Source organism: Grampus griseus (genome assembly GCF_964374135.1).
Source record: "Grampus griseus genome assembly, chromosome: 2".
NCBI classification, from domain to species: Eukaryota; Metazoa; Chordata; class Mammalia; order Artiodactyla; family Delphinidae; genus Grampus; species Grampus griseus.
Window position 1 is genome coordinate 11,826,853 of NC_139018.1, and position 22,967 is coordinate 11,849,819.

Below are 22,967 nucleotides of genomic sequence, written 5' to 3' on the forward strand. Positions count from 1 at the left end.
GGCAGAGGCACCAGGGCCGCCCCCTTCCGCGAAGAACCGGGAGACCGGCCTTGGCCGTGGCCAGGGGTTCGGTCTCAGTCCGACACCCCGAGGTCCCGCAGCCAGGGCTACTCCGGAGCTCCGAGCACCCTCGGGGGCGGGGAGGGGCAGTTGGGCGGGAGGGACGCGGGCCGAGCGGAGCCCTGGGGTACCGAGGGAGGAGGGGGCGCCGACCCCGGACTCACCCCGCGGGGTCCGCGCACTCGGGCGCCCCGGCCTGTCGGATCATGCCGCCAGCAGCTCCGGGACGGTGAACGCAGGGGCTCAGGCACCGGGCGGCGCGGGCCGCGGGGCCCCGGGCGCCCGCATGCCCCTGGCGCTGCCCTGGGGAAGGGCCCGCGCGGGCACCGCCGCCAGCCCCGCGCGGAGTCGGGAAGCCACAGCCGCCGCGGCCGCCACGCTCTGGGGCGCTCGCTCCCTCTACTTCCTGTATCGGAGCGAGCGGGGCTTTCAGGAAGAGGCTGGCCTTGGTGGTCAAGAGGTTTTTTTTGTCAAAAGCCTTTCGGCGGCAGCTCGCAGGCCGGAGCCCCCCAGGGGCACACGGAAACCCCGGCAGCCGCGCCCGCGGGGCCGGACCTGGCGGCGGGGGGTGTCGGGCCGGGGCGCCGGGCGCGGGCGCTCAGCCGCGGGGTGCTGCCTCCGCCGCTCTGGCGTCTCCCGGAGACCCGGGAGAAAAACTTAGAGAAAAGTTTCCAGCTTGGCGAAGAGTCGCGTGGGAAGGAAGGCGCTCCCGCTCCGGACCGGCAGGTGGGGAAGCCAAGAGCTTTACGCAGGGCACTCTCCCGCTTTACCTCCTGCTCGAAGGAGCCTCGAAATCGCCACTAGACAGCCTCAGACCAGAGGCAGGGCGCCTCCTCCACATCTCTGACAGGTGGCCATGCTGCCTTCTGTTGGATGCCTCCACTGACGATGAACTCACTATCTCACAAAGCAGTCTGTTCCTCCACCAAGCCAGGCGTCTGATTCACCTATCCTGGGTACCACACCTAGATGGGAGCAGAGGGAGAAAGTCAGTCAGTTTACACAACTCTGGTGGGACCAGGAGGCCTCTCCTCTAAACGCCTGGGCACTAAAAACTGCCTCCTGGGCCCGGGCTGCCCTCAGAACATTTCACAGGAGTGGTCAGCACCGCACCCTACAGGGTGACCTCAGTCTAATGCAGGGTTTCTCAGCTTTGGCACTATTGATATTTGGGGCCAGATAATGCTTTGGTAGGATGTTTAGCAGCATCCAGGGCCTCTGCCCACCCTGCCAGTAGCATCACCGTCTTCTACAACCAAAAATGTCTCCAGACATTGCTACATGTCCCTGGGGGCCAAAATCATCCCGGTTGAGACCCACTTATCTAACTCCTTTATTTTATAGATAAGGAAACTGAGACCTAAAGAGAGGAGGTGACTTGCCCCAGGCCACACAGCAAGTTGAGGTGCAGACAGGACTGACACCCAGGGCTCTGGTAGAAACATCCAGAGACCTCTTTGCCCTCCATACCCCTGCTTGTTTACCTGCACAAGTGATAGTAGAAATAGGGCAGTACTCCAGAGTGCCATTATTAGTCCTTTGCTGTTCCTAAAACAAGTCTGTAGGCTACTCCCAGGGCTCCCTGGGCCCCAGGGACGAGGTCCATCTAACTCTCACACCTAGAGTTGTCTTTCAGGTCCTTCTAGGCTGACCTGGACTGTGCGCAACCTCACTCTTCCATGGCCCCCACAAATAAGGTTTCCTTCAGCTCCCTGGACCACCCCTGAGAAACTCAGGACAAGCTCCTCAAAGCCTGGGTTCCATGGAACCAGCCCCGAGGCTCTCACCACGTCCCCTCAGAGGCCTCCACAAGGCCCACTGTTCACCTGCCCTGTGAAGATAAAATTCCTCAGGGGGACACCGGATGGGACCCCCACCCTGACCCTGTTGCTAGTAACTGACCGAGGAAGAGGTTGCCAAGACTAAAATCTGAGAAGCCCCTTTCAGTTGTGGCCTCTGCCACCCTTGTCCTTAGATCCCTTCCTGGGTCCCCTTTTCACTCCCAAGTCCTCACCCCCACCACTTCTCTCCCTGGAATGGATCTCAGGACTCCTACTGGGAAGTGAAAATCTACTGCCGTTTGGGCCTGCAAGCTCTTTCCTTTACCCTCACCTTTTCTGGTTAACAGTACCCCGGTACCTGGTTTCCATTTAAGGAGTCACCCCTCCTCTGTTGGGTTCAGGTGGAGATAACAAGATTCTACCCCCATTTTAGAGGGAACACATGATTCTAGTCTGGCCAATCAGAGCCTTGCACTTACCAGGCCCAGTGATTGGCTCATGGATGAGCACATAACCAAAGTTAGGCCAATAAGATCCCTCCCTGGGACTTTTTGTTGGCACTGTCAGGAAATGCCAGCAATCTTCCCCCCCACCCCAAGCTGGCCTGATGCTGAGAGAGTGTAACCTCGGGGCAGCCCAGCAACCACCTGGGCCACCATGTGGTAAAATTGTGCTCAAGAAGACAGCCAAGATGGAGGAAAGCAATGCAGAGAGAGACTATGCCCTATTGACATCCTCTGAGGCCTAGATTCTGAGATGCTTAAAGCCAGATGCACCATTAGACAGCTCAGGTATGCGAACCAATACAGTCCTTTTTATTTTCTTTTCCCTTTTTAAAAGCTCGAATGCAATCTGAGTCAGGTTTCTGCTAGTCATCACCCAAAGACTCCAGGCTGTCCCTGATTGCAGTCCCTCCCTCTGCCTTCCACTCCCTGCTGGGTCTGGAGGATGTCCAGTTGTGGCAGGACTGTAGGAATGCAGAGCTAAACACTTCAACTAATTGTCCCCAAATATAAGAGGCTGGCTTGCCTCTCTGGGGTCCTCATGGGGTGGCTCTCACCTCCACATGCTCCTCAGGCTTCCCCTCCCTCTGCACAAGTGAGGGCAAATAGACTCATTCTAGAGGAGGAGTGTGGGAATTTGCAGGGGAAGGTCACCTCCAGGAGATCAACTCCAAGCCTTGCTAGAGTTTCTGGGGACTATTCGTGAAGAAAAACGTTTCACAGCACAGTCCTGTTTTTTAAAACCTGCCAAAACCTTGCTCTGGGTTGGATTACAGACTTTGAGGAAACAGAGCATATTCGTTCAACAGAAATTTTCCTACTATATAGAGTAGTTGTTGAGACTAGGGTCTTGAGTCAAGCTGCCAGGGTTCAAATCCCAGCTCTGCCACTTAGTGGCTGTGTAACCTTAGGCAAACTACTTCACCCCTCTGTGCCTCGTATTCCTCATCTGTGAGATGGGATAATAATAGTGCCTACCTCATAGGGATTCTGTGAATGTTGCATGAGCTAACGTGAGGGGCTTAGAACAGAGCCTGGCATGTAGTAAGTACTCAATAAGTAGTAACTATTATTTGTGCTATGACTAAGCACAAATGTATCAGTCAGGTCTCACAGGAAACAAATAGCACTTCTGATTAGGATTAATTGAGGAGGATTCAGTAAAGGTGTGGGAAGTACAAGGGACTGTGCTGCAACTCTCAGATCCGTCACCTCTCTCAGCCCAAAGATGAGGAGAGGCAGTGGTTACGAGACCCAGAAGCAGAGAGTCCTGCCCTGTAGAAAGGCCACCAGGGGAGAGGCTCAAGCACCCTCGGTCCAGGGACGCAGGAAAAGAAATGGTCTGAATCTCCTCCCTCCCAGTAGTCCCCCAGCAGCCAAAGCCAGCTGGAAGCCAGAGGACTTGGGAGCCCGTGGGTCAGTCCCTGTGGATGTGGCGTCCTTACAGGTCAGCCTCCTGGGGTGGAGAAAAGAACTGGGGTGGGGTGGAGTGGGGCAAGAGGGCAAAGCTGCGGAATAGGACAAACTGAGCTCAAACCCTACTGGGCTTTGGCTGGGAATCTTGGGCCAATGAGCCAAGGCACCAGACATGTGAGTCAAGCCGTCTCGATCCTCCAGACCAGCCCATCTGCTAACTAAATAGCGTGCAGTGAGCTCTGTCAATGTCACACGGAATAGGAGAATCACTGGACAAGCCCTGCCTGAATTCCTGACTGGGAAAATCGTGAAATCGAATAAAATGGTTGCGTTTGGGATACCTTGTTTTGCAAAAATAGATACAGAGAACAGCTTTCTTTCTGGGGCTTTTTCTATCTTCTTCTGACCCCTCAAAAGCTCCCACCTCTCTATGCCCTGTGACTTTGGGGAAATATTTTAAAAGAGGTGGAGAAAAGCTTTATTATGGCAAAATTAATCAGTATCCTTTGCGTGAGCCAGGAACACAATATCTGCGCCCACTGGGTAGGGGCTGGGGTGACCTGAGAACCAGGCTCCGGAGAAAGTGGCAGCCTCTTCTCAGTTCTCCCCAGCAGACGCCCAGCAGGAACAAGGGCCTGTGCCTGCCTACAAGGCCTTACAATAAAAAACGAAAAAAGTGGGAATCTGGAATTATTTTTTTTTTGGCTGTGCCGGGTCTTTGTTGCTGGGCTTTCTCTAGTTGCGGCGAGCGGGGGCTACTCTTCGTTGTGGTCCGCGGGCTTCTCATTGCAGTGGTTTCTGTTGTCGCAGAGCACGGGCCCTAGAGCGCACGGGCTTTAGCAGTTGTGGCGCACAGGCTCAGTTGCTCCATGGCATGTGGGATCTTCCTGGACCAGGGATCAAACCCGTGTCCCCTGCATTGGCAGGCGGATTCTTAACCACTGTGCCGCCAGGGAAGTCCCTGGGAATCTGGATTTTTTTTATAGGACTGTTTCAGATTTCTGAAACATCACACTGGCTAAAGAAGTATTTCTAAACCCAGTTACCCCATGGATGCTGGCTTGGGATCTGACCGCACTCTGTACCTCCAGCCACTCTGGGACTCCATGTGGCAGGAAGGTGAATCTGACACAGGCATAGGTGTGCCTGGTGGAACCCCCAGGTGCACAGGGATTCCCCAGGTTCTGGAAGGGATGGGACCCTGACACATACGCTCTGGATCTCTCCCCTAAAACCGAGCAGAGTATCTTTAGCCCCAGTCTCTGGGATTCTACCTCATTGTCCTCTCTCTGCAGGTCTCTGTCTTTCTTCCCTCCTCTCTGCAGACAGACCATCCCAATACCCTCAAGTTTCCAGGTCTCAGCCACCCCTTTATAGAGACTTACAGGCATCCTGTGCTCCCAATTCCAATTCTCTGGAGAGGTAACCTGATTGCCCCATCTTGGCTGTGAGGGGTAGGCAATCTCAGAGAGAAAGGGTGCTCGTGAGCTGAGGACACACCCCAAAAAGCTTTTAAAGCAGCTCCCAATCTGGATTATTGGGACAGCTTCTTGTCTGGTGTCTCACTTCCCCTTGGCCAGCCCTACCCATCGCTACGGCAGAAACTGAAGGTTTCCAGTGTCTGTCTCAGGGAACCTCTCTCCTGCCCAGTCACCGCATTGGTTCATCTGACTCCGAGGTTTGTCTCTGAAGCCTGTCTGCTCCCCACTGAGGTGCCCTCTTAACCTGCACTTGTTACATATTTCTAGACACTAGAATGTTCTCATGCCTCTGCTATCCTTAGTGTGAGTGCCGGCTCCCTAGGAGCAAGGAATATACCCTCCTTTTAAATTTTTTCTCTCCCTTCACCAGTATCCAGTGGAGGGCTCTGCAAACAGCAGGCACTTAATAATCTCTTGTTGGCTAAATAAAAATGACTTGTAACCAAGGAGAAAGGCTTCTCCATTTCTGAGTCCCGTGTCATCGTTTGGATTTTCCCTGCTTTGTGCTGTCAGAAGATGAGCTAAAATTAGGGTCAATTCACACAAAGTTATGACACTAGTGAGTCTCTGGGAGGACATGGAAGGTCTGTCCTTGAGGAGCGTTCAAGCTAGTGGAGGAGACGCACCATAGGAGGATGCTCTTGGGTTTAAATGACAGAAAACCCTGACTCTAAGTGGATTGAGTACAAAGGAAATGGTCTGCCTTGTGTAACTCAAAGCCTGGCGATAAGGAAGTGCATCAGTTATCTACTGCTGTGTAACAAATTACTCCAAATTTAGCAGCTTCACACAACACATTCACTATCTCACAATCTCTGTGACTCGGGAGTCTTGGCACAATTTTGATGGTTGCCTCTGCTTCAGGGTCTCTCACAAGGCTGCAGTCAAGTTGTTGGCCAGGGCTGGTGTCTCGTCTGAAGGCTCAGCTAGGGAAGGAGCTGCTCCCAAACTCACATGGTTGTTGGTAGGATACAGTTCCTTGAGGGGCCTCAGTTCCTTGCTGGATGTTAGCTGGAGGCCATCTTCAGTGCCTGGCCATGTGGAAATGGCCAGCACAGCCACTTGTTTTATCACAGTGTGCAAGCTGAGAAGGCAATAGAGAGAGTCTGCCAGCAAGACAGAAGTCACGGCCCATACAACCTAATATAGAAGTGGAATCCCATCCAGTGGTTAAGACTTCACCTTCCAGTGCAGGGGGTGTGGGTTCAATCCCCGGTCAGGGAGCTAAGATCCCACATGCCTCTCGGCCCAAAAAACAAAAACAAAAAACAGAAGCAATATTGTAACAAATTCAATAAAGACTTTTAAAATGGTCCACATCAAAAAAAACCTTTAAAAAATTGTGTCATATCTTTAGTCATTATGTTATGAAAAACACAAAAAATTGGGCAAATAGTCTTCCAGTTTTCAAAAACTATTGTCTGATTCTGCAGAGAAGTCATTCATGTCATCAATGAATGAGTAAAATTCTGACTACATCTTTACTGTTTTGCTTTGGTTGTACCCATTTGGTAAACAAAATTGTGTGATTTATAACATTCCTGTCATTCATCAGTTGCAACCGCAGGTTGGTTAGAGATACAAGAGTTTGGCAAAAAGCTGTGAAAGCATTCTGTGAGAATCAGTAGGCTCTGTAGAATTTATAGCAGAGTACTGCATATTTTATTATTTAAGAAAACAAGGCCATGAGTTACATGTATAATTCAAGTTGCTCCGACAATATGGTTCATAAAGATTCAGCGTGAGGGAATAATTTTTCAAGAAGATCATTTTCTTTCCTTGCTCCCTCCCCCACAGTGAAGGATAACCAGGGAGGCCTAAAGGAGGAGGCCACCCTTGGAGGGCCTTGAAGGATGCACACCAGCTGCAGGCAGGGGGAAGGCAGCTGGCTCAGGAAAGGCTCTCGCTTGCTTGGGCTGCACGTTCTTCCTCTTGGCAGCGCGGGGAGTGAGGGAATGGAAAGAGACTTTGAAACTGTCCTCTGAGAAACAAATCCACATTTTTGACAAGAGGCCAGATGATTGAACATTAACAGCTCATCATCTCTAAGTTGGCTCATCTACCAGAAGGCAAGCCAGGAGTTAGAAGCTCTTCTCTGGGAAGCAGAGCTCCTACTGTGTGCCAGGTCCTGCGACCCTACTGTGTACCAAGGTGGGGAAAGCGTTCCAAGGGCAAGGACACAAATGACATGATTTCTGCCCCACCTCCAGGAAATCCTCATGTTCTGATAGGTAGTCTTTAACTACGTCTGATTCATCCATGTGTGTCCAGGTTGGGGGCTCAGGACAGTTGAATAAACGAACTAAATGGATAACTAACTAGTACGGTGTGTTAGTTATCCATTGATGCTTAACAAACTACCCCCAGATTCAACAGCTTTGAACAATAATACTTTTTTTTTTTTTAATTATACAGTTTCCATGAGTCAGGAATTCAGGAGCAGCTTAAATGCTTGGATTTGACTCAGGATCTCTCATGAGGTTGCAGGCAAGATGAAGTTAGGCAGCCACTTTGGGCTATAAGGCAGAAGCTATATGCTGAGGAACGAAGAGCCACAGTGGAGAAAGAGGCTGGCTCTCCAGGGCCATGGAGTGTCCCAACAGCCTGGACTGAGCACCCTCGTCTTCTACATGAGAGAAGAATAAAATCCTACCCTGTTTAAGCCACTGGTCTTTGGCGGTTTTCTGGAGAAGGGTTCCAACAGGTAGAAATAAGGGAAGGGCATCCTAGGGGGAGGTGACAGCGCCATGGGTAGACGTCTGGAGGTAGGACCCTACATAGCTCTCAAGATAGTGATGAGGGAAGAATGAGTTACTGCCTAAGAAAGCTTAAGTGCCCACCACTGAGAGGTGCTGTCATGGCTCAGGGTAGCTAACCCTCCTCGTTTGTCTTTTGCCTTGCGGACAAGGACTGTACCTTACACTTCTCTGTATAGCGTGCTTGGCAAAAAAGATGTTCTATCACAACGTGGGAGTGAGGCCGTGATTTCTATTTCACTTCTCCCTTTGGGGCTGTATCCTTCCTCTGAAAATCAAGTGTGGTGTCTTCAAGGCGTCTTCCTTGTGAGAAAACCCAGGGTGGTTCCTTTAGAATCATGGGCGGCAACAAGCGGCCAGTGTGAGAGGAAATCCGACCCAGCCCTGGTCTTCTTGGCCACAGTCCCAGGCTGGGCTTCTGCTGCCATCCCAGGTGAGAGTCCACAGAGGGGTGTGCACCCCGCAGGAGGCTCCTGGGACCTCAGGTTAAGAACATTCCCCACCGTGGACCCCCTGCCTTCAGGAGCTGCTGGGCGGCGGGCTGGGGGCTGGGGGGACACGCACTCTGGCTGCTTTGGAAACACACAGCACAGTTCCCTTTCAGCTCCACTCTTGCCCTCTGTGTGACCTTGGGGAAGTTTCTTAGCCTCTCTGAGCCCAAGTTTCTTCTTCTGCAATATGGGTGGAGGCATACCTCACAGCTGCTTGTGAAGATTATATGGAAGGTGGCTAGCTGCGTGTTGAGTAGCAGGCTTGTGACAAATGTCAGTTTCCCTTTAGTGACTTAGTTTTTTAATTTTTCCTTTATTGCTTTTTATAAGTGCAGAACAGATGCCCAGCTCCGTGGGCTCTGCAGTGCCTTCCACCCTGTGCTCTGCCTCTGACAGGGGTGCCAAGAGGTGTGTTTAAGGAAGTTTGGATTCAATTCAGTTGCTATGAATTAACGCTGTCTCCTTGGACAAGGTCATGCTGAGGACTAGGAAGGAAGGTGTCACCCACAGAAGCCTCAGGTGCTGGTACCACAGTGTGTGACCCTCACAGGGGTGTTGGCCTAGGGCAGGGCTAGCTACATGACTTGTAGGACTTAGTGCAAAATGAAAATATGTGACCCCCTTGCTCAAAAAGCGTTACAGATTTCAAGGCAGAGACAGCAGAACATCAAGCCAAGCACGAGACCCGTCTAAGCGTGGGCTCTGTAAATGCAAAGGTCACATGTCCCTGAATCTGGTCCCGGCCTGGGGTGACCAACCATCTTAGTTTGCCCTGGCCTGAGGGGTTTCCCAGGACATGGGACTTTCAGTGCTGCACCTGGAAGGTTCCAGCTTGGTCACAGCACCTCTATCCCGCTCAGCCTCTCGGTGAGCCTTACTGGTCCTGCGGGCCCCTCAGCCCCCGCCTCACGCCCAGCTCTGTGGCCCGGAGGCCCACGTCCGTGGTGGTTTGTGGGTCAGGAGCCCCACAGGAGGTGCTCTGCCCACCCTGGACTCTGCTGCTCAGCCAGCTGGCTGTAAGCGCCACGCACCACGCCTCCTGCCAGAGGCCACAAGGCAGAATGCGGCAAGTAGTAAAGAGAAAAGATTCGTGACCCTTGTTAAGGGACAGGCAGGCTTTATTCAAGGAGGGCCATCGCTGTGGGTGTGGGGACCACGGCAGCGGAGGCTTGCAGCTGGGGAGAGACATCGGGCTCCAATCTGAATACAACAAGGAAAAGTGGGCGTTTATGCCCAAGGAGCAGGGTGGGGATCAGTGGATGGAAAATTACTAAGGAGACGTCACGGGTGAGAGGGATTCTGACTAAACTGACCTAATGGGATTCCTACTGAAGGCAGGCAGTGTGATCAGACATCACCTGGCATCAGTGGAGGACGAGAAACCTGATCAGATACCGAGACTGATCAGTACGGAGGATGGGGGAATAGCGCTGTGATGAACATAGGGGTGTATGTATCTTTTTGAATTAGTGCTTTTGTATTCTTTGGATAAATACCCAGAAGTAGGAGAGCTGGATGATACGGTAGTTCTAGTCTTAATTTTTCGAGGAGCCTCCATAGCGACTGCGCCAGTTTATATTCGTACCAGCAGTGTATGAGTATTGCTATCTCTTGCCTTTGTGATAGCCATTCTAACAGGCGTGAGGTGATATCTCATTGTGGGTTTGATTGCATTTCTCTAATAGTGATGTTGAACAATTTTTTTCACATGCCTGTTGGCTACCTGTATGTCTTCTTGGGAAAATGTCTATTCAGGTCCTCTGCCCTTTTAAAATTTGGGTTGTTTTTTGTTGTCGAGTTGCATGAGTTCTTTATATAGTTTGGATTTTAATCCCTTGTTGAATACGTGATTTGCAAATATCTTCTCCCATTTGGAAGGCTGTCTTTGCATCTTATTGATGGTTTCCTTTGCTGTGCAGAAGCTTTTTAGCTTGGCGTAGTCCTCTTTGCTTCTTTTTACTTTTGTTTCTCTTGCCTGAGGAGACATATGCAGAATGCTACTGCTAAGATGGATGTCAAAGAGCATACTGCCCATTTCCTTCTAGGAGTTTTATGATTTCAGGTCTTACAGTCAAGTCTTTCATTCATTTTGAGTTGATTTTTGTGTATGGTAGAGATGGTGTTGACTGAAAGAAACACACCACCTAGAAGTTGAGAGTTACGTTTTATTCAGGGACCTTATTGAGGACTCTAGCCTGAGAATCAGCCTCTCAGCTAGCTCTGAGGAACTGTTCCAAGGAGGTAAGAGAGGAGTCAGGATGTATAGGAGTTTTTGCTGAAAACAAAAAAAAAAACCCATGTAGTTGAACATCAAAAGATTACTGCTAATCACACAAAAAAATCTCAAGTTAATGATTTTAGTGCTTTTCTACATATGGGAAGATGCAAGAGTCTGGGTTCACTGAAATTATTCCTTTGACAGGCATCTTAAGTATCTAGGGCCAGTATTCCTGTTTTTCTCCATCTTGAATTCCCCCGAGGGTGCACCATCGGGCTGGCTGTATTGATGCGGGCAACATTCGTTGTTTACTGAAATGGCAGGCAACATTTTTTTTTGTCCACAAAGTATTTGAACATCTCTGTCATATTTTCTCCACGTTAATTGCCTCTTTTATTTATTTATTTTTTATTTTTAAAAATTTGTTTATTTTTGGCTGAGTTGGGTCTTTGTTGCTGTGCGCGGCCTTTCTCTAGTTGCGGCGAGCGGGGGCTACTCTTCATTGCGGTGCGCGGGCTTCTCATTGCGGTGGCTTCTCTTGTTGCGGAGCACGGGCTCTAGGCACGCGGGCTTCAGTAGTTGTGGCTCACAGGCTCTAGAGCGCAGGCTCAGTAGTTGTGGCGCACGGGCTTCGTTGCTCCGCAGCACGTGGGATCTTCCCAGACCAGGGCTCAAACCCGTGTCCCCTGCACTGGCAGGCGGATTCTTAACCGCTGCGCCACCAGGGAAGCCCCATTGCCTCTTTTTAAATCATGAAATATTTGATGTGATTTGAAGGTGTCCCCTTCTGCCTGGCTCACGTGTGGATATGTTATTCCCCATCCCTACTCCTGACTCTCCTCATCCATTAAGCCTCAGCTTGAGTCAACATCTCCCCTGACTGCCAGGATGATTGGGTGTCCCTTCTCTGTGCTCTTGCCGCCTGAGCTCACTCCCTCCCAGAACTTGGGGGCTCCCTGAAGTGACTGGCAGTAGGCCTTCCACCTCTGCAACCAGCCGTTGGTGCAGAGCAGGCCTTCAATACATGTTTACTGAATGACAGAATGCTTTGTGCTCTTTCTAGCTGTAAGGGCTGGTCTAAAAGATGTAATCTAGACACCCCCAAATGGGTGCCTCTCAATGGTTGAGGAGGCCATGGGTGAGTATATTTCAAATTGAGACTGTTCTAGAAAATTCCAAATGTATAGTTGCCAAATAGTAATAGAAGTAAGCTTACAGACCAAAAAAAAAAAAAAAAAAAAGATTTAAAAACAAAACAGAAGCAGGTGGTTCATTCTGGCCTAGAGGCCTAGGAAGGCCTTGAAGGAAGAAGGGTGGGCCCTCCTCTGCAGGATAAAGGGTGGGGAAACCATTTCAAGCAGAGGTAACAGCAACATCTCTGAGGATAGGCAGAGTCATGCAAGATAAAGAGGAAGATATCATCATCATGGTTGTGGAGGGTCTGAGATGGTCCATTGAGGCAACTGGGAGTCGTTAACTGCTTCTGAGCATGAAAGGGACAAATCAGATTTCTGCATTAAAAGATCCCTCTGGCTGCTGAGTGGAGGCGGGACTGGGAAGGGAGGGAGAGTGGAGGCAGGGAGGCTGGCTTGGAGCCTCTGGCCTGGACCAGGCGAACACTGACAGTGGGGCCCTGATGGCTGGAGCAGAAAGGGAGTTAGAGGTTGCAAAAACGACTGCAAGGAAGAAAACGAGAAGACAGATCGTTGTCTGGCACTAGGGGTAGGGGTGGTGGGAGGAGTTGACATTTTGCTGCTGACGACTGGTGAGATACTGGTACTGCAGAGCAGGAAGGCGATTGGGGGTGGGAGGAGAGTTTGCTGTTTTTTTCCCCCAACATTTTATTATGAAAATTTTCAAACATACAGAAAAAAAAAAAAACCCCTGTACAGTGAATATCCATATACCCACCATCTACATTTTGCCACTAACACTACTAAACTTGCTTTATCACACATCTCCCCATTTCCCACCCAGCCATCTTATGTTTTCAATGCATTTCAGAGTAAGTTGCAAACATCACCCCTAAGCTCTTGAGCCTGCATATCATTGCCTGGAGTTGAATATTTAAGATTCTCTTCCCCCATATTGATAATCTCAGCATTTTTATAAGCTATTCTCCTTTCCTCCATCTACCTGTTGATGGAGGAAAGGAGAATAACTGCTCTGAACATTTGCCCACTTTAAAAAATTGGAATATAGCTATAGCAAGGATGGGCGACACACGCCCAGGAGAAGGCCTGCTTCTCGTACCACTGTACCATCAGACTGCCTGCACCAGGACCATGTTGAACTTGGAATTGCCTGGAGCAAGTTTTAGAAAACATCAAAAACAAGCTGATAGAGCCTGAGTTGTGAAATCAACTAGGAGATGAGCTCCCAGGGGAGGACAGATTCAGTCAACCACCCCTTCCCTTGTCTGGTCTGGGCAGCCCCAGGCAATAGGAGGAGGCATGGCTGTTAAGGCTGGCTCTCACGGTGAGTGGATGAAGGACCCTGCACACAGCAGGTATGCTTTCGGAACCTCATCTTCCCCATCTGTGAAATGGGGACATTTTCTGTTTCTGTCCTGTGTCCCACTGGTTCATCAAGCCATGCAGCACCAGATGGATTGAGGGACAATGAGATAGTGAGAACAAAGAACATGAGGCTGCAGGACCCACAAGGCTAATTGATCTGGAAATCAAAGTCCTTCATACATTGTAGATTGACTTTTAAACAGGAAAGAGCTAAAACCATCTAAACTTTCATGTAAAGTACAACTTCTCATCTAAAGTAGAACCTGTGGGAAAGATTTTTTTTCATATTTTCTTTGTGGACAGGTGTTTTTATAAGTACAACAAAAAGTTACTAGAAAAATGCAATAAAAAAACATGTTCAGACATAAAATTAGTCATCATATTGCCATAAATGTTTATACTCTCTCTCAGTCTCTATACTTGTCTTGTGGCAGATGGAGAACAGTCTGTGAGGCTGCACAGGTGCCCACATCACACTCTGAGTGGGACTGATCCACCTTCTCAGTATTCAAAGTGGACCAGCTGCATTGGCAAACCTGGGAACTTGCTAGAAACGTAGCATCTTTGGCCCTATCCCATTCTGCTAAACCAGAATCTGCTTTTTTTTTTTCTCGGTACGCAGGCCTCTCACTGTTGTGGTCTCTCCCGTTGCGGAGCACAGGCTCCGGACGCGCAGGCTCAGCGGCCATGGCTCACGGGCCCAGCCGCTCCGCGGCATGTGGGGTCTTCCCGGACCGGGTCACGAACCCATGTCCCCTGCATCAGCAGGCGGACCCTCAACCACTGTGCCACCAGGGAAGCCCCAGAATCTGCTTTTTAACAAGATGCCCAGGTGATTTACGTGTATGTTAGTTTATGGTGGCCCTGAGGCAGCTGGGACGCAGGAAACGTTTAGAATGAAGGAATTAACCAGTACCTCTCCCCCTCATCTCAATTTCTCATGACACAAGAGCCGATGGCATAACCTTATTATTATTATTTTTTTTAGCAAGTAAAGCTGTGTGAAGTTATATATTTTATTAATTCCAACTGGAAATAAGAAACATTTCAGTCAACCGCGCTAGGATAAATACTGAATTATATTTCTATCCTCGGCATAGGAAATGGTAACACAAAATCACTGTCAAATGAAAGAATGAAGAAAAAACATACAGTCGGAAAATGTAGAAAAAATATTATAAAGGAGTGTTACACAGTTAACAAATATGCTATGGTATTTTTACTGGCTTTAGCGACATTTGTGAGACTTTCAGCTTTAAAAACTCTGTAATTTATTGTGGTTCCTTTTCTCATTCTAAAAAACATTCACATTCACACTCAGTTTTGCATTCATAGTTCTGAGGACCCAGCTCCCAAATTCTTTGTTTCAGGCTTTATAAACCTGAATATGTCCCAGCATATTTTACTGTATTTAATATGTATTCCCTGCTGTGGTCAGTGAGATGGAATTTCCTCTGTTAATTAGCCATTTATACTTCTTCTTTTGGGAATTACCTTTTTTTTTCCTTTATAATTTTTCTTTTGAAGGGTTTTTGCCATTTTCTTATTAGTTTGCAAGAGTTCTTTGCCTTAGGATACCAACTTCTTGTCTGTTAGGTACAGCATAACCTTATTCTTGACGAGCAGGACGAGATTCATAATTTGCAGGGCCCAGGGCAAAAATGAAAATGTGGGCTACAGGGATATACTGGACAACGCAGGGAATATAGCCAATATTTTATAATAACTGTACATGGAGTAGAACCTTTAACAATTGTGAATGACTATATTGTACACCTGTAACATATAATATTGTACAGCAACTAGACTTCACTTTAAAAACAAGAAACTGTGGGGCCCCTTTTTAAAAAAAATGAAAGATTTCAAGATGGTGACAACTGAGCCTGGGGTCTTTCTGAGTGTGAGGCCCTCTGTGACTGACCTCATGTGTCCCCAGCCCATAAAGCTGGCCTTGCTGGTGAGGCAAGAGAAGGCTGGGTCATTCTGGATTCATTCGTGCTTAGCCAAGGTAAGTTACGAGTTTTCTGCTTTGTTTGATTCATTACCAATCATTATAATTAAAAGGCGCCAACCCTCATCCTTTTTGAAGTTTACTTTTTTCTCAATATGCAAATAGAAATGGTTTCAATAAATGGCTGTTATTCCAGTGTAAAGAATTCTTTCCAAAACTACAAATATGTATGTGTCTATTAAAACATGAATGGAAGCTCTCTATAGGGAAAGACAACTTGTATTCATTTATTTTATTGACAGTGTACAGATTTTCATATATTGCATTACAATACTGACTTTTAGGTTTCTTATAAAGATTTAGTTCAATATTTAGTCTAGATTTTTCTTCACAATAAGAATAAACTCATGCCAGTGTTTAGTAACCAATAATATCAATCCATTCAAATTTAATGACAGTTTTATTAAACTAAGGATCTCATATCACAGAGCATTCACAGTGCAGGAGGTCACAGTTATTGAAAAAATAAATAGCAGGATAAATATATTTATTATGTACAACTTTTCAACTCACTGCTCCTGCTTCACCTGTTAGAGAAGATGAACAAAGACGGCAGCGTTCAGCCTAGCATCCCGGCATTGTCTCATGGGGACTCAAGTGATGTGTCACAGCCTCAGAAGTTTTTGGTTTTGGTTGTTTCTAAGGGGGTTCTTTCTGGGCACGAAAGCCCTCTGGTTCTATTTACCTGCTATTTGCTGGGTCCCAGGAAGATCCCATGGCCCTGTGGAAACAGTGCCCAGTCTGCCTCTTGGGCACCTGGGCTGTGCCAGGCCTCCCCTGCCCTTCCCTCGGCAGCTCCTGCGTCTGCACGTGCGCCTGGCCCCATCTGGCTGGCAGCGCTCTTTCCTCTCTAGGTAATCAAGGCTCGCTTTGTATTTAGACACCTAGCAACTGGCAGCAGCTGGACAGGAGACATATACAGAGGGCACTCTACCAGGAAGCGTGTGCTCTGAATTAGACACCCAGTCTCCCAGGCCAGCAGACCCCCTATGAGGCTCCCCTAGAGCTGGCCACAGAGGCTCAGCCACAGCTCTGGCCACTGGGCCCCCAAACAGCCTAGGTCCAGTCACATGGAGAAAGTGCCAGAAAGTGTTCTATAGCTCAGAAGGGCACCTCTGGAGGTAAGGCCAGAAAAAACCCTCCAGAACATTTGATTTGGAAAAACAGAGCTGACTGGCTCACATCCCAGCCATTTTCAGTGGGAGCAAAGGCCTCGCTCCTCGTGTTGAATGGGGACTTCGTGTCCATCCGGATACTCCCAAGTATCTGGGAACTTCTGGAGGTGGGAGCAGGGACAGTTCCATTGTCTGGGATCCTCCTTTATGCACAAAGGCCGATCAGACCAAACCAGGCGACTAGAAACCAAAAGCTGTACAGACTTTTTCTCGATAGTTTAAAAAGCATGTTTTCCAGTGGTGGGGTGGCGAGGGGACATAATTTCTCCAGGATTAAGGGCTTTATTGGCTTCTACTGTGGATAAGTCCCAACCAACGTGTTGCATAAAAAGCAACTATCTGAATTCCGGCAACTGTGGGAATAGGTGTGGATATGCCCGTGTGTGGCATAGGGCTTTTAACCAAGAAGCAGCCCATCCCAGGCCCATAAATCTAACGATGGAAAAACCACACAAGCAAGGACGTGACTTTCACATGGGTACAGTGGGCATTTCTAACTGTCAGAGCCACCTCCCATGGCCCTGGTTCTGTATCAGGGTGTTCAGGAAGCAGATGTTTTCCCAGACTAGAAGAGGATATGTTCTCAACCTCTGCTACAAAGTGTGCGGAGGACACGCCACCTTGATGACCAGACACTGGCACCATAAGAGGTGATGGAAAGCCTTAGAAGCACGCAGGTAAAAGATGACACCAAGCACGCCCCTGGCCCCCAGCAGTGTGTGAGGATTTAGCAGAGACCAAGGGAACTGGGGAGCCATTTGTCATTGAAAAGTGAGAACTTTTAAAAATCCCCATAAAATAATCAAAGCTCTAATACAACCCAGCTGGCTTCCCCGTTGTGATGGAAAACATAGCTCCTTCTGGGTGGCAGGATGGGAGAAAAGCACTTCTTCTCCCCATTTCATGCAGGTACGATTTCCTTGAGATTGGGTAGCGTGTGACTTCGAAGACTGACCCCATTGGCTAAGAGGTTTGAAGTTAAGCACATACTAAGCTAGTGTCCCAATTTAGTATTCCCTATTAAGAAGCAAATGCAACAGTCTTTTAAAAATCTGTACCGTTATGGGACTTCCCTGGTGGCGCAGTGGTTAAGAATCCACCTGCCAGTGCAGGGGGTATGGGTTCGATCCCTGGTCCAGGAAGATCCCACATGCCGCGGAGCGACTAAGCCCGCGAGCCACAACTACTGAGCCCATGAGCCACGACTACTGAAGCCCATGCGCCTGAGCCTGTGCTCTGCAACAAGAGAAGCCACCACAATGAGAAGCCTGCACACCGCAACGAAGACCCAACACGGCCAAAAATACTGTTGTGGACTGCCCTTGGGGGAACAGGTCTCTGCAGCAAGGCAAAGGGGCCCTACACGAGCCAGGTAACGAAATCTGCGTCCCACCTGTGTCTTGCCTTGTAAGATGGGCCCGTACAAAGACCCTCCTGTTCTACCAGCCCCATGACAGACACAGTGGGGGAGATTAACCCAGTGCTGGAGGGGTCCCTTCCGTATGCTTCCAGAAGGCCCTGTGAGCATCTTCGCACTTGAGGGGCTCATGTGACCAGCTGCAGAGAGTAAGGGCTCACAGCTGGCGGGGTGCCTGGATGCTCTGGGTGAATCCACATAGAAAGGGCAGGGGCCAGGGGCACCACATTGGGTCCAGGGATGGATGGGGGATGATGGACTTCCTGCCACCCAAGAGCTGCCCAGAGAGCGTTTTCCAAAATTTCTGGAAGTTTCTCTGAGCACCACGTGGTGACGAAGTTGCTGAGCTGTGGCCCATCTCAGGGGCCCTGGGCGCATCTGCTAACTGCCCCGAGACTCACACAGAAATGATGTTCAGAGGGCATTAGAGGGACCTGGGAATATTTAAATCACAGGACTCGGGAACCACCTCCTGAAGATTTTCACCCTAACAGGCAAGTTCTTTGTTTATTCAAGCAACAAGCATCTGCTGAGAGCCTGTCACATACCTGTACAACCATCTTTTCCCTGCCAGGGGAGGAAAAGGGCTTACCAGAGAAGGAAAGGGTGGCGTGTGAGAGGCCAACCCCAGCCCTAAGGGCCCACTCAGCATCAGGGCGACGGGAGGGCCACGAGCTCACAGGGGCCAGCCCGAGCTGGAGGCTCTCTGCTTCTCTCCTGCCCTGGTCCAGACCTTGACCCCGCTAGCCCATTTCACACCTGGGGAAGGAGGCAAGGAAGTGACCCTCTCCCAGTCCATCTCGATTCTGTCCACACCCACCTTAAGGAGAGGGAGGGGCCCTAGGGCTCAGGGAGGGGAAATGCCCGGAGGAAAGAAGGGTGTCAGCCGAAGAGGCTGCCCACACCCCTCCTGGATTCCCAGCCTGTTTGTGGAGTCTGGTGTTCCCTGAGGGCTGGTCTCCTGCTGATGCTACGAGCCTTGCAAATCCTCGTCAAAAGGGAAGAGGGGGCAGTTTCTTCCCTTGGGACCTAGACCCTGGGCAGCCCAGAAGAGGTCTTTGGTCGGGGTCTGCAGGGCTGCCCTGGAGTGGTGGGCACGCCCATCTGGTTTCAGCTGGCTCCCCGGGGGTTATGCCTTTTCAGCTGCTTGGGTCTGTAAAGGCAGAAGATTGACGGGGAGAAGCAAGAAACAGCCTTAATAGGCGGCGTGAGGGGTGGGGGAGCAGGTAATGAACAGGTGAAAACTCACAAGATCGGTGCACGCGGAAGACAAACACAGAGGCCAGCAGCTGTGGGTTACAGGAAGGATGGGGGTGGGATGCCCCTGACCTGCCCTTAACAGTAGTCTCTCACTGCAGCCGACCCAGAACCTTCCTCCAGGGCTGCGTTCTCAAGACACTGCACCCCTTCCCCCCTGACTATGCTTGGGCTGGCGAAGGTAAATTCCAAACCAGAAATGGACAGGAACCACCAGCTCCTGCTTTTATAGACGTTTTCTATCTGAGGGCAGTGGTTCATTTTCTGCCCCCAATTCGAAGAGCTAAGTTTATTTTTCAGATTGCCTATTTTTGTAGCAGCGTAACTTTACCTTCTGCTAACTAGCTTCGGATAAAATAAAGGAAGTAATCCTGTGCAGTGATGAAAGCAGTATTTTAAAATGAAGGCCTAATTAATCAAGCAATTCTTTAAACTTGAGATGGAAAAATATCTAGTTAAAAAAGAGAACTCTGCACCTACAGTGTATATATAGTTTCCTAGATACAATAAATACATAGATCCTTTAAGGAAGTTACATTGGCACATTAACGTCGTAAGAGAATTAGCCAGGAGGACTGCGCTACACGCTCGAAACATTATTTTTTGTCTCAAACTGCAACTGCAGCATATTTATAATCTCAAATGGGTTCTGCTGAGGAAGAGGTGGGTGATTAGGATGTGTTCTCTGAAAGCTACACGAGGATTCAAAGAATTGAACACCAGCAGGATGTCATCAGGGACCGTGTAGCCTGTGCCTTGTTGTGGCTAAAAATATTTTTTTGTCTTTATTGGAAAATAATAGGGACACAGGTTGGAGATAAATATTAGGATGTGAGCTGGAGCACCCAGATGTCAATTAGAAACTTGATGAAGTTTTGACCCAAACGATAAGGAGCAACCGACCCCAAGGACAAGGACATAGGCACACTCGCCCCACCGAGGATGGCCACACACTGGACTGGCTCAGCTGGGTGGCAGTCTGGAGCTTGGTCCCTGTTCTGCTACTTACTAGCCATTGACCTAGAGTCACCTGACCTCTCCAAGACTAAATTTCCTGTTAAACGGGGACAGTTAGCCCTACTTACGTCACAGGGCAGTTTTGAGATGCCAAACAGAGACAGACACAGTTTGAAACCTGGATGAGTCTGTTAGATGGAGAAGATGGAGATGACCAGGCTGCTATTTTATGAGGGCACAGAGCGGTCCTGAGGGCTCTGAAACCCTCTGCATCTAGACATTTATACTGATGAACCAACGGGCTCCCTGGCCTCCCACTTAGCTAATTTCTTAGGAAAATCGCCCTTCTCCTCAACCAGAAGACCACTGAGTATCTAAGTAGAGAAACAAAAAGAGAAGTCTTAACACTGATGAGGATGCAGAAGAGAAGCCTGGTGATGGAGTTGTCATGTCTTAGGCCCGCGCTAAGGGAATTTTAGGGACGTAAGCTTGAACACGTCCTCCTTCTGAAATTCAGGAGGCCCCAAAGAGCACAGCCACAAATTCCACTGCGGGTCACAACCTTTGTGTCTGAGGAAAGAATAAGCTGTTGGATTTACACTCATCACCCATGACCGATTACTGGTGAATCACGAAAAGCCTCTTTTCCTCACAGCATCATGGGGCATTCCCATACAGTCCTCTGTGCAAAACAGCCCAATATTAAAAGTGCATCAAATCTGATAGCCTTTTGCAATAGAAACGTTAAAAAAATAAAAAAAAGAACACCTCTATATAAAATGAATTGTGCTTTCTTTTTAGAAACCAGGAATGGTTTGTGTTCGTAAATCTTTTTAATATATATTTGAGAGCTATGAAGCAGTCGAAATTGTTTAATATGTTTCTATCTATTTTTGAATCAACCTCCCATCTTTGGCCTTTCCTGTGGAGCAAACTATAAGGTTCAACAACCTTAGCTCTAAAAAATTCCAAGTTACGGTTTTCACACTCGCCTCCAGCTCAGCAGAGAGCAACTGGTGGTTTTTCAGGAAATCTCTCTTCTTGTCAGTAACCATTACTTCCGGCACACGCATTCCAGTTCAGCAGGCTATGAAATTTGTTGGGCATATAAACAATTGGGCCTTTGAACAGGGTGGTTTTGAGAGCAGAGCATTAACAAGGAATGACAAACCCAAACTGACAGTGCGTCCCATGCCACAGGAAGTCTGGAATGAATGGCTGTAAACTACCGTCTCCACTGTGTCTCTGAGTTAGCACCCGTTTAGATGTTAGTCTTCCGCTCTTTTCTATGTTCCAAACCCAACATCTTAGTGTCAGTGCAACACGATATACATAGGATTTGTTTTCCATAAGCATTACCTTTTTGGTCCCCATCAAGGTTCTTTGTACGGAATGATATTTTTCAAGTATGAAGATGTATAGCTAACATTTTATTTTTAATGTTTCATTGCTCGTTCTCTGAATGCATCAATGAAAGTGATAAGAATATTCACTCGTTTTCTCTCTTCTGCTGTGAACAACTGTTTCCATTCTTGCAATTTTTTCAGAAAAAGGGTTGGAGTGCTTGCCGTCACAGCCCCAAACTCCCAACAAACCGTAAGTGCCTCCGGCAGGATTCAGAGGCCCTTAGTAGCACACGCTGCCCAAGGAGCCCACACTCTCTGGCCCAGAGGGGACCCTTGAGAACAACACTCCTATTCTGCATTGCCACAGGAGACCCTGTGTTCACCGCCCGCCTCATTTCCAAGGCTGCAGTGCGACAGAAGGACAACCAGCACACAGAAGTCCTCGTGATCCAAGTGTCCAAAAGAGGAGACACATGCCACGTCCCTATGGCTGGTGGCTCAGAGGGCTGAGAAGCTGCTCAAACAGCGCCCCCTGAATCTTGCCTTTTGGGGGGCAGAACTCCCAGGCGGAGGAGGCCCAGCAGCCTGGCCCGTGACCACACAAAGACCACGATGGCTCTTCCTTCCGGTGCATGAAAGAGCAGGCGGTGGCTGCCGATGCAGGAGAGACTCGTGGTGGGGGAGGGGAGGAGAAGGAGGACGCCAGCGCCGGAGCGTCCAGAAGAGCTCCCGGGCGTGGGGGGCAGTGGCTACGTTTTAATCGTCTTCTCGGCACATCGGCAAGTTGACAAAGGTAAAGACGTTAAACTCTATCATTATGGAGAAGCACAAGAAGATGGCGTAGAGAACCAGCACGTAGATCCCCAGCTTCCGGTCCAGCCTCCATTTGTTCAGATGGATGCCGAGGACCTGCAAGGAGAGGGTGTGAGTGTTGGGCTTGGGGGCAGAGAAATACTACAAAAGGTACTTTTATTGGAAAACTACACACGAACGATGAACCCCAGAACTTTCTGCAAAAGGTGGGCAAGAGCGGAGGGGTGCTGCCGGTAGATCCTTGGTTTGATCAGAATGAGCCCTGCAGGCTTTATGCTTGTCTAATGAAAGGTGCAGACTCCAGGCACACGCAGCAGCTGGCCTCAGGGCACCGGCTCTGCCGGGGCACGTACACCACTTCCTGGGGATGCCCTCCCGGGCCTTCTTTAGTGACAACCAGGGACTTTCACTGGGTCTTCCCTTTGCTTCGGAACTTGGCATCCTCAGCCTTCTTCAGCAAAACTTCCAAGGCTCCCGCTGGCCCACGTCTGGCAAACTTCTGCCTGGACTGTGTGTGTGTGTGTGTGTGTGTGTGTGTGTGTGTGTGTGTGTGTGTGTGTGTGTGTGTGTGTGTGTGTGTGTGTGTGTGTGTGTGTGTGTGTGACGGGGTTGGAGCACATCCTCTTTCTATGTTCTTATCCTTTTACAACCTTCGTTCTTATCCCTGAATTGAGGCCTCCTAAGCGTTGGATCAGAGTTACCTCATCAGAGCAATGCCATGGGTCCTTAGAGACAGACCGGTGTGGGTTCAAATCCCAGCTTTGTC

At 49.2% G+C, this 22,967-nt stretch overlaps 2 protein-coding genes across 3 annotated transcripts in view; both read right to left on the reverse strand.

Moving 5' to 3' along the window:
* RIN3 (Ras and Rab interactor 3) overlaps positions 1-316 on the reverse strand; it is a 117,466-nt gene extending 117,150 nt beyond the window's left edge. The window contains exon 1 of the mRNA XM_082648792.1: positions 225-316. Within this exon, the coding sequence (XP_082504918.1) occupies positions 225-268 (44 nt within the window). The 5' untranslated portion in view covers positions 269-316. The remainder of the gene's footprint in view (positions 1-224) is intronic.
* Positions 317-22,144: 21,828 nt separating this feature from the next.
* The window catches only part of SLC24A4 (solute carrier family 24 member 4), a gene marked incomplete at both ends in the record, with an annotated part of 170,871 nt that continues 170,048 nt past the window's right edge, over positions 22,145-22,967 (reverse strand). For both annotated transcript variants that reach the window (XM_082648615.1, XM_082648614.1), the window contains one exon: positions 22,145-22,297. In XM_082648615.1, the coding sequence (XP_082504741.1) occupies positions 22,145-22,297 (153 nt within the window). The remainder of the gene's footprint in view (positions 22,298-22,967) is intronic.